At 40.4% G+C, this 12,086-nt stretch overlaps 1 protein-coding gene across 2 annotated transcripts in view; it reads left to right on the plus strand.

Moving 5' to 3' along the window:
• The window catches only part of DRC11 (dynein regulatory complex subunit 11), a 158,689-nt gene that overhangs the window by 99,234 nt on the left and 47,369 nt on the right, over window positions 1-12,086 (plus strand). For both annotated transcript variants that reach the window (XM_073306791.1, XM_073306792.1), the window contains exons 9-11: window positions 2,084-2,159; window positions 8,831-8,937; window positions 9,172-9,279. In XM_073306791.1, the coding sequence (XP_073162892.1) occupies window positions 2,084-2,159; window positions 8,831-8,937; window positions 9,172-9,279 (291 nt within the window). The remainder of the gene's footprint in view (window positions 1-2,083; window positions 2,160-8,830; window positions 8,938-9,171; window positions 9,280-12,086) is intronic.

The following is a 12,086-nucleotide window of genomic DNA, read 5'->3' on the forward strand; positions in this document are numbered from 1 at the left end:
TCTCCTCTCTTCTGATGCCCCAGCCTCTGTAAAGTAATAATCAAGGCCATTATTATCAGGTGTTCTGTGGCTCATTGAGATAGAACAAAGAGAACATTATTCCCTGCTTGTAATACTGAAAAAAAATCATCTTGGAATGGTTCAGAAGTATTCTGAAAAGTTCTAACAGAAGGACCTTGTTAAAATAAGTGTAGGCTATAAGTCATAGTGACGCAGTCAAACAAGGCCTTGTTCCTAGTTCAGTTTTTTAAGAAAACAACATTATGATCCCAGAAGGAGATTTAAATATTCCTTAAGTCTGATAGTGATCTTTAGAAATATGCATTTGATATCAAAGTAACTTCATTTTCTTCCCTGTTAAGTGTTGATGTGGTTTCCCATTGGGTACTAAGAAAGAAATAACAGAAACCTAGCACAATATAATCTCTCTTCACAAGCCTTTTATTTCTGCGACTTTTCAAGACATATGTTGAACCATTTGGAACAAGTTAATATAGTAATATACTGTGTACTGACCCCTGCTCGTAAGACATAAATATGGTGGTGATCTCTCTGCAAATTTCATCCAGCCATATTGAGTTTAAAGCAACATTCTGCCATCAAGGAGATCCACAGGCAGAACCTCTTCACTGTGATCAGGCAAATGTAGCCAAACAGCACTGTGGATATCAATTCAGATTCTTCACAGCCTCGAAGTGTGGATTTCCGAATGCAGATCAGTCTGTGGAAAGATTCAAACACATGCTTAGTGTTCATCCAGCTGTTACCCCCGTATCTGTGGCTGGATTAAAACTGGTATTACCGGTTCAAGGTGCCCCACCACAGTTCACACTACACTGACTCAGCTATTCTATCATCTGAATGTAGGGAAAATATCAAGAAAAGAATTCCTTTATCTTTCTAACACTGTATGAAAAACACTGACTGCTAATGTAGAATTTAGGCCCATATTTATTGGAGCTGTTCTCTATATACTTAATTATTTTGAAAAAAAAAATCTATTTCAATATGTTGTATATTTGAACTGTATTGGCATAGAAATACTCTTTACTTCAACGTATAAAATCAGTGACGTTAGCCATCAAAATGACTGCTTTGCTTATTCCTAAGGATAAAAGAAATAATGAATATACATGCGCTATGATGTTCACTGGCTAAATAAATTAATGGGGAGCGATTGAGTTTTCATGCTTCACAGCAATATTTGTGTCATGAACAAAATATAAATGTATGTCTGTTATAAATGCAACTTCTAATCATCTAAATGTCATTTTGTGTAAAAAGTTTGACTTAAAAAATTAAAAGCAATGCAACAGGGCTGGCCTGATAGTCTAAATGCAGTATATCGCATACTGCAGGAGATCCAGATATGGGCCCCAGAAATCTCAGCCCCTGCAGAAGGTGGAAGTGCAGCAGAAGCAGCAGAGAATTTGAGTTCCACCCTTGAATCCTCTTGCTTGCATTATTCTTCAGCATACCCCTCCAGCCAGTCCTCACCACCTCCTTGTCAAGTCATGCACTCTACTGATTAAAATTCTTTCATGCCTCCTTTCTTCTTTTGCCCCAAAATCACCTCCATGCCGTCTCCCAGGCCATATTCCCTGTACCTGCAATATCCTTTATGATCCTTCACAGCACACTTCTCTTCTCAAAACCCATTTTTTTCCTCAAACAATAATCCTCTAATTGCTTAAAAGCAATCCTTATTTCATGACACCAAAGTGCTTAGCACATTGTGAAGAAGAAAAATGATTGGAAGGTAAATAGATTGCCATGCTCGAAGGTCCCATCTACACTACAAAAGCAAGGTAGTTTAACAACTTTTAAATTAGTGTGACCCAACTGGTTTTGAACATGAACTGCCCCAATCTCTGTGGAGGAAGTTCCACCATATGATCAGCTTGAAAAATATGATTTAGTTCAGGGGTCTTATCCAACAAATTTTCACCAAATAACTTTTTGATAATCACTTGTGAATTAAAACAACACGTGACCCCATTTTTCATTATACTGTCACCCTGTGTTTTTAATGGCTCTCTATCTCGTGATTAATACAATGATATTCTATATTTTCTTCACACAGGAAGAAGAGGAGGGATGGAAAATGGCTCCTAGTAATTTCCTCCCTATAATGGAGGAAGGAAACAACCGATACAAAGGTCAGTAGAGGGAGATAATTATCATAGTTGGAGCATTCTCTAATTAAACTTAGATTGGATGCCATCCATGTCACATCAAACTAAAGTATGGAACATTACATAAGTGCAAGCTTTAGACAAAGTAAAATTTGGAAGGAGATTCCTCCTGCCCCTGTAATTTATTTTTGACCTTTCTGGTAACATTAGGATATCATAAGGCAAGGACCAGATTCCAGTACCCTTACAAGCCTTTGGCTCCGATCATATAGCTGACAATATGCAATCAAAGCAGTTGCTCTCACAATAGGTACAATATCAGGGCCATACTCTGTGACTAGATGCTTTGAATTCAAGGGGACAGTTATTAAAGCGAAGTGCTACTCAGTGCAAGGAAAGGTAGCAGAATCTGGCCCAAAGTATTTGTAGTGCTTCTGTAAGTGCTTTAATTTTTTGTTATTTTTATTTCAGAAAAGTCATCTGTGCTTATATATAGTACTGACTGGCCACTAAATGGAAAGCCCTATCTAGCAGTTGAGCTTACAGCCACATTCCTTAAATTTCTTACCCTCTTTGCCCTCTCATTCACTGACAAGGCTGTTGATACACACTCTTCCACACTAGAGTTGGTCAGCATTTTCTGAATGAAAAGACTGGTTCTAGAAAGAGAGCTTTTCAAAATGGAGATTTTTGTCCAAAAAGCAGTTGATTTGAATGTTTGTGCTTCCTGCAAAGATTTTTTGCAACTTTTTTTAAGTCAAAACCATTATTCAAACAGACATCCCATTTTGTTGTTTACAGAAAACTCAGCTTTTGGTAAATGAAAAATTTCAGCAGCATTTTTGATAAAAAAGAGAGTTTGAAATTTTCCAGTATTTTTCGAAAATTTTCAGCCAGCTCTGTTCTACCCCATCCTCCACACTTGTCCCCTTTTCCCCTCTTCCCTATCCAAAGCTCTGCAATCCATACCCTAACTACTCAAAGGAGCTAGCAAGGGTCTGTTTACACAGCAAAGAAAAACCCGTGGCTGGCCAGCCAACTCAGGCTCACGGGGCTTGCGCTGCAGGGCTGTTTCATTGCTGCATAGACTTCTGGGCTCGGGTTAGACCCAGGCTTTGGGACACTCCCAACCCACAGGTCCCTAGAGCCTGGGCACCAGCCCAAGACAAGAAGTCTACACAGCAATGAAACAGCCGTGCAGCCCAAGCCCAGTGAGCGTGGGACAGGTGCAGGTTTTTCTTTGCTTTGCAGACATACCCCAGTACTCCGCAACCAGAACGATCAAGAGTCTCTTGAGGTAAGAGGCTGAATTGGAAGTATGGTTCATGAGCCATAGTGTAAGGCCTCAAATGTGCAAATAAGCTACAAGTATCTGACCTTGGAAAGCTTGAGACCAAACTCTGAAGTAAAGGTTTTGAGTTTCGCTGTCACTACTTCCATGCCTATGCTCCTCATGAGAAAGTTATTTTTTTTTAATCTCTTCTTCTTAACACTGTACAGTCAGTGTTAAGTGACTTGCTAAATTCCTCGCCTGAAATCCTTTGTTGTTATGCAGTCATTCACATTGAGTTGCCTCAGGTCAGCTGTGGGAAAAGCAAGTTATCAATTTGAAAATTAGTTGTAATCAGCAGAGTACTGCCCAGCCTCTACCTTGTAAACTCATGGAATTTCTTTTGTAAATTATGTTTCATGGTAAGACTCAAAGGAGGGCTCAAAGCCCTTGAATACACACATACAGCTCCCACTGAAATCAACACGAGATACACAGATGTGAGAACAGAAGAAATTGCTCCTTAACTTGCAAGGAATGTCTCATGTGTGCTGCTAAGCATGTTTGGGGCCACTCTGGGTCTTGTCCTTGCATAGGCACAAAATGGAGGCAGAGGGCACAAGCAGTGCCTCCCCATCCTGCAACAACAATGGGACTCCTTGCACTCAGGGCTAGCAGCGCTGCCGACACCAGCCTCTGCATAGGGGGCAGGGAGAAGATGGGATGGCTCCACGCTGGCTAGCACTGCCTGCCAGGCTTGAGGGGGAGCATACACAGTACTCCCTTAATGACCCCTGAGGGCCAAAAGGTGTCCTGGCACTCCTTCTGGAACAACATAGCTCCATGCTGCCCCAAATACTACTTGTTAATCCCCCAGAAATTGTGTACATTGATTGTCTACAGCTGTACTGAAAAAATTCCTCAGCTACAAGTGTAAAAGGTAGAAATACAAAATGGCATGCTCCATTCACATATATTTGTAAGTGGTGTGTTCATCATTGGAGAGGTGAGGGAGGAGTTAAATAATTTAAAATATTTACGTTAATATGCATGGTTGGATTAAGAGTACTGACTCCGTGATATGGATGGGATGTGGGGAGAGAGACTTCCCAAATCTCACAGCTAGCCCTTTCAAAAAAATGTCCATTTATTATTACTTCTGCTTGAGAGCTGATGGGGCAAGTTAATTGTCAAAAGTGTAACTAAAAACAGATGTGTACATGTTGCCATAAATTGTATATGTAGCCAAGGTATGTTCCTTCCTTCTTAAATCCTCCCTAACAGGATACACTTGTAAGGGCTCCAAATATGTAGGTTTAGAGTCTTGATAAATTATATGACACATTGTGACTACACTATGCACTGAAAATATCTCCAGGAGCACTTAACAGTGAGCTTGTGTAGGCAAGAGACACTGCTAGAATCCATTTGGGGTAAACTGAAACTACAGCCGGGGATTCAGATTTAACCAATATTTAGCACATCCAGAAATCATTAGAGAGGGAACAGTAACTCCAATGAGATTCAAAGGATAGCAATGGGTATGTCCAAGATGAACGTATTCACAGGAAAGTATCCAGAGCTGTTCAGCTTTGCCTCACTTCTTTTATCTGTGCACTTGTGGATTGAGACTATCTGAACCAATATTCTGGGTATTATCACACACATTTCACTGCTTTTTAATAAATTATTAATTTCTACAAACTGCACATCCCCCACCTCATTTACAACCAACCTTCACAAACGCCTGTCGGGGATGGTCTAGATAAGATTTAGTCCTGCCATGAGTGCAGGGGCCTGGACTAAATGACCTCTTGAGGTCCCTTCCAGTCCTACGATCTATTCTATGATTCAGTATAGTTTATTACCTAGCTATATCCTTCTACAGATATGCATAATGTACTCTACCTTCACTTAGTATGCTCTGCAATTCTCATTTAAATTACTACTAGCCAAAAATGTACTGCTCACGTGTGAAGCGCAATTTTTCAAAATCTCAAGAATCAAATCAGATAGATGGTAGAGTGACTCTGAAAAGGCCATAATATTTTAATATTGGATTTTTTTTCACTCTCCCCTTGCTTGAAAGTGCTTGACTATTGTTTATAGACATTTTGAAGAAAACTCACCTTTAGCAGTGAATAAGCCTAGAAAATTTCAATCTAATAAGTAAGCATTATTCTGAGTGACCAAAAGCAGATGCCTACAATGGAAACGTCTAGGGAACCTTAACTGTAAGTGATAGCCACTTAAAACATATTTTACACACACACACACACACACACACACAACATGTATATATGCAATCTCCCCTTATGCTGTAGTAAGAGGAAAGCAACCTCGTCCAGAACACCATGAATGTACGGCTTGCACAACTTCAATTGTGGCACAAGCAATAATTTGTTCTTGTGATATTCTACCTACTAAAGGTACTTATGTGGCCCCTCTCACTGAGCACCTCATATTCTTAATGTATTTATCCTCACGAGACCTTGTGGGGCAGGGCTTGTACCTTCATTTTACAGGCTAAATGATTTGCCCAGGGTCACACAGGATGTTTGTGGCGGAGCAGGATTGACTCTGGGTCTCCTATAGCCCATCCCATCACAGGCCTCTAGCCATTAGACCATGCTTCCTATATGTTTGACAGTGCTGTAAGCTGTGGTGACATGACTTCATGTTTATCTTACGTTGAAAGATCTCAAACCCTGTCCCCAAGCAGTTAAACGTTTCCATAAGAGTGTGACGATTAAGCATCCCCCTGTATTGATCACTGGCTGCTCTCTGCAATGAAAATATTAACACTAAATAATGTTTTGTACATTAAAAAGGCTAAGTTTTCTGAGTCTGAGCAAGTGCACTGTAACTGCTGATGCTGACAGCCGTGTTAGCCCAAAGGGCAGCCTGCTAGCAGCCATATAAAGACAGAGAAAAAGGATGAATCTCGAGAAAGCTATATGCATTTCAAAAAGAGGTGATTCAACTGCATGTCACAAAAACATGCACACACTCCCATAGGTAAATGGCCCTATATGTAATTGAACACCGTGCACTTTTGACCACTCAGTGAAAACAGAATGTCCTTAACCTTCCGACCTTGCTTTAAAAAGAACTGAGAAACATTTTTTGATCTAGAAAAAAATAACATAGCATCTAATATCTACAAGCTACTGATCTATCTTCTAAAATTAGAGACCTCTAACCTAGTGACTAATTTAGTCCTCAGCAGCCAGTTGCCAAGTAATATCAATAAAGCCTATTGGCTAAGATGCAGGAAGGAGGCTGTCACTGATTTGTCCGGACTGCCTATTACCCACTAATCCATGCACAGAATGACAAACAATTATGAAAAATAAAATAAAAAGTGTGGCCTAGTCTATGAAAAATAAATACCTAAAGCTTAATGCTCCTGTGAAAACATAGCACTTGCAACCTGTTGACCCAGCCAGGAAAGTGTTTAAAAATTCACATCTCTTCTATGTAATATCCCCTTTCCCCAAGGCTGAAATTCCAAACTAGGGTAACCCTGGGGGACGTGCCTTCTAACTAGGGCAAGTCAACCTTTCCCGTTGAAATATTATGTGGCATCTGTCATGTTATTTGACAGGCCTGGAGTCATTTAAAGAAATTGACGTCTATACCTTTGTGTTCCTTTCCTTATTACCAAAAATCCACTGTCCTCCTTAATCGTTACCATTTTTAGTTATAAAATTAGGACTCTTCATCTGCAAAAACTATTCCCTATGTGTAAAACCACACAAACTTTGCACATAATTGGAATCCAAGAGAATTCTCAGAAGCAGTAGATAGCAGCGTGTATATTAACTAGACTAAATCTTGCATGATCTCCTGTCAGTGCTATGAATATCTTTCTCAGTTTATAGTGTCTTAGACACTGCAGAGGGTAGTGAAAAGAGTAGTCCATGAAAAACAGCTTCATAAAGGAGTCTATGTTTTAAGGTAGAAAACTGTAATTTTAAATCATCTGGAAACTGAATCAGTGCATACTGCTGGAGATAAGCTGTCATTATAAAGATACTACCAGGGTTTGGAATGTAGGGAAACTCGAGGTATGGAGTTGTCCTTTTAAAATTAATTCGATCTATTGAAAGAGGAGATAAGCAGTTTCGTTTGCTAATGTGTCTCCTTCGTTAATACCACAGAATTCAAACAAATATAGGGCTTTATAAATTTCAGTTTACTTTTCTGGAAAACAAAAAGTAGTTTTCATTCAAAATAAAAATATTCACAAAGTAAAATCATTAGGTACTTTATCATAAACAGAAATTTTGCCATAGACTTGCACTTCTCACTTTCCTTCCCTCAAATGTAGTCTGCTTATTGCTTGTGTTTGACCCATGCAACATTAAAAAGTAGTGATGTAATGTCAGTTGGACTACATGACTCTTTTTTGGAATCCCTCCACCGCCTCCCCCTTGCCTACTATATAAAGTTCAAACTTCTTGCCCTCACCTTCAAAGTTCTGCCCAGCTCTGCTGCACCTGTATGTGCTGGATCCAATTTTCATCTTGTTCCCCTTTGTCCCACAAATGATGCCAGCCTCACTGCCCCCTCCATCTCCCACTCCCATCTTCATGCCTTCTTCTATGAGGTCCCTTATGTGTGGAATGGCTTCCCAAGCCAGTGGTCCAGGCCCACACCTCATCTTCATTCAAATTACTCCCAAGACTCACTTCTTCTGTGAGGCAAAAATATTATCCCACATCAGTCAAATGCCCTCACATTCTATTGTATTTAATACAGCATTGTATTATATAACTGGGCAAGGAAGAATGAGGATGATGAGGAGTTAATGTTTTAGATTAACCTGTGCCTCTGGTCCCCCAACTTGTCTTATCTTTTCTGTGTCAGTCTTTTAGACTGTATGCTCCTTGGGTAGGAGCTATTTTAGTGACTTTCCCAGGCTACATTTTAAAACTTGATACAGTAAGCAAGAGGGAGTCAGTGGAGGGATTCCAAAGTAAAGTGACATGGTCGAACTCATTTTATATCATTACTCCTTAAGGTTGCAAGTGAAAAACATAAGCTCTAGGGATTAGGACTTGCAACCTATAAGTGATAATCTCAATATCCATTACTATCCCCCTGAAATCCAATACCGAACTACAGTACAAGGCAAAGAAGGTTAACCTTGAGTATCTCAGAGCCTAGCACAATAGTGCTCTGATCTTGCTTGGGGTCTCTAGCATCTGCTACATACATATAATTAAGTTCCGATGAAGTGAGCCGTAGTTCACGGAAGCTTATGCTCAAATAAATTTGTTAGTCTCTAAGGTGCCACAAGTACTCCTTTTCTTTTTATATAATTAATAATAATTTCAACCATCCTGGTTTTTTCAACAACAGCTAGAAAACCAATGTCTTCTATAACTTTTTGCCCCCTTTCTTTGCTTTTGGATAACAGACGTTTGGCAGAACAGAGATGAGCAATGGAATTTCCCCCAGGAGTATGACCCAGAATTGATCAAAGAGGAGAAGCGGAAAGAAGTGGAGGAGGAGATCAGAGTGCAGGTGTGCTTACAATAATAACAAGACATTTATAAGAATGGTTCTTGCTGGCATGGCTTTCCCTATGGCTGTAAGAACTGGCCCTGACATCTAGACCTTGGATCCATTTGGAGCTGCCCTGTCCATTCTTTTCCTTAAATGTTTGGCTGAATATTTGTCCTCAGAGTGATTTTGGTTGCATGGCTCCAGCATGGAAAAACTAAGAAAAAAAATTTAACCTTGTGCCTGTCTGAATAGGTTGATGAGCTGATGCGACAGGAACTGAAGAATCTGAAACTGGCAGTGGACAGAGAGAAGGACAAAAAACGGAAAAAGGGGACAAAGGGGAAAAAAGGTGGAAAGAAGGTGAGTGCAGCAAGGGAGGGGAAGCCAGCATGCATCACAATTTGCTGCCCCTAAATACCAAGGAAGATCTCCTACCCCCATTAAAGTCAATAGTGAAACTCCCTCTGTGAGTGTTTGGTGAATCTCAGGTCACAAGAGGTCAAAACCACCTCACATGTAAGCTGATTTCTTAGGCAGTTTTGTTTTGTGTTCTTTGTAGTTTTTTTTAGATTTCAGTGTTGACCAACCCTTATACTTTTTATTTTATTTTACGTTTTAGGACCAGGCAAACCGTTCTCAGGGAACAACCCCACAATATTGATCTGATTTTCAAGAGTACTCTGAAACCACAGCTCCAGCTGAAGCCAACGGAAATGGAGGGTGCTCTGAACTTTTGAAAATCAGACCATATATTCTGAGCCTGCTTGATCCAGATTAATATGATGGTCTTGTAATTAAGGCATGGGACTGGGAGCTAGTAGATTTTCCATGGACTGAGTATCCTCCATTCAGAAAGCAGGTCCCTTTAAGTTGTCTCCAAATGGACACCCAAAAACGAAGACAACCAAAATCACTAGTCACTTTTGGAAATCTTGGTCTAATCAGTCAAGTATCTGAACTGACTGACACACAAATGTATGCATTTCAGTAAATATTATTTAAATGTATTCTGCTAACCATTGGAGAATTTAAACCAAATTTATTTAGGAAAAGGAAGTATGTTAGCGGCATAAATTACTTTAGTGTATTTGACCCATTAAAATGCAGCAAATATAGCAGTACTGGAGTCCTAAAAACGAATGGTTGGAATGCAGGGCAGTGGGAGGCCCCAGGAGGGAGCGGGGGAGCTAGGAGGAAGGCAGTAGAGGAGCTAGGAGAGGTCCAGGTCCAGTGAAGCAGGAGATTGATTCCCTGCAGTTGTCCTGCCCCCCACCTCTCCTAGCTGTGCCTGACTCCTGCTCCCCATGGTGGGTTCTGCTGTCTGAGTGGCCCTGATACCCGGCTCCCAACATCTCCCACCTCACCTCTATGCTCCTTTGCCCGCTCCTGGCTGTAGTGTCCCCAGCTCCTTCTGCTGACCCACTGTCCAGCACCCCCTGTTTGGGCCTGCCAATGGCACTTGATGGCCTGACATGCTGCAGCTGAGAAGGGAATGCCTGGCCCAGATCCAAGGGAAGTGCCAGAACACCATTCCAGCTCCTAAAAAAGTACCAGAACAGCATTCTGAAATGTTCTAGTACAACTTGAGTGCTGACATATAGTGTTTACATGTAGTTCACAGCATTACAGCATGCAAAGAACTTCACAATTGCATGTTCCTTTGAATTGCATGCGCACTTTTATTTTACCCAAGAATTTAAATTCCAGATAACATTTGTACAACAGGCATTCAGCATTTACAGATGGAATCAGCACTTCAGTTTAAAATGCTAAAGGCAAATAACAAACCCTAATCTTGTGCTGAAGTTTCACTCTTGGAATTGTTTGGGCATGCCAATACCTTTATCGGCAGCACTTCTACTTAGATCCCAGCCCTTTTAGAAATTTAGAATGCTCTTTGCACCTGACAAAAAAAATTACAAGGGCAATTTAATAAAGCTAGGTTGAGGCATCTTTGAAAATTTATATATGAATACTATATGGACCCAATTTAAAAAATGCCGGGGTAACTTTGAAGAGAAGGAAGGCAATGCACAAAAATGCACGTGCAGTTAAAGTGACTCAGCACACAAAATGGATAGTTGCATGGACACATGGCAATTAAGACACCTCAGTTCTCATTTGTGTACACAATATCCCACAGTTCATACACACTGAGTCACTGTAGTGAAGCATATGGACCTTAGACTGGATTTTTGAGAATTTGGATTTCTGAAATTGGCATAATGTAGACTAGGAGCAGTTAGGAAGCAGATTGCCAACTTGCTGATGAAGAGTACTTAATTATTCAGTAGTAACCCTTCTTTTTGATCAAGAGCCAGTGTTGGCAGACCCATCCAGTCCTTTTCCTAGAGGAGCCAGGGCCTCTGAAGCAGGTGATACAAACTAGGGAATGTTTGTAGATTTCATGGTGCCAGTGAAGACTAAGTGATGCCAGACATAAAACAAATTTTTCAATAGGGGTTGTTGGGGCACACTCCATTTTTGTGAGGCCATATTTCTTGAGAATTCTTACTGCAGCTTTTAGAAAGATTTTTTTCTATTTGCTTTACAACTACCATTCACTGCAAGCCCACCAATCTTAGTGCTATTCCTCTTTGGCACTAGGGAATAGACACACTAGGAATTGATGTGCAGGTCGAAAGCCCCATTGCAGTCTCTGTAGTGGCATATTAGAATAAGTAGTCAGAGGTTAAAAAAATGCAAAGAATTAGAAAAAAAAAAGATCTCAATCCATCAGGAAAAACTCCTGCCATAGATCATTCCCAGAATTCCCTTTTCCGAGGCAGCTCAGCTTTACATGTGCTGAGATGTGTAAGCACCATTGAGATTGAACTCTTGGGAAGGCCACTGTAAGGAAATGGACTGTTTCTCACTGTCAAACTGTTTAGCTGCATATATTTTTTTTCCCATTACAGCAAAGGTGCCCTTAAATATGACCCTGGATTTTAAAAGTTTGATTCTTTCAGACATCCCATTAAAATCCAGAAGGAAGCTGTCAGCCCTCTTAGTTCACACAGTTTACCTCTAAGCAGAGCCTTGCCATTGATTTCAGGACTTTTAAATACCATTTAGCATTCTAAAAGAAAAATGAGCAAAAATCACTTACATTCCCCCAGAAGATAACAGGCTATTTTATCCCTTCTGTGGAGTTACACCAGGGTTTC

The sequence above is a fragment of the Lepidochelys kempii genome, chromosome 11 (assembly GCF_965140285.1).
Source record: "Lepidochelys kempii isolate rLepKem1 chromosome 11, rLepKem1.hap1, whole genome shotgun sequence".
NCBI classification, from domain to species: domain Eukaryota; kingdom Metazoa; phylum Chordata; order Testudines; family Cheloniidae; genus Lepidochelys; species Lepidochelys kempii.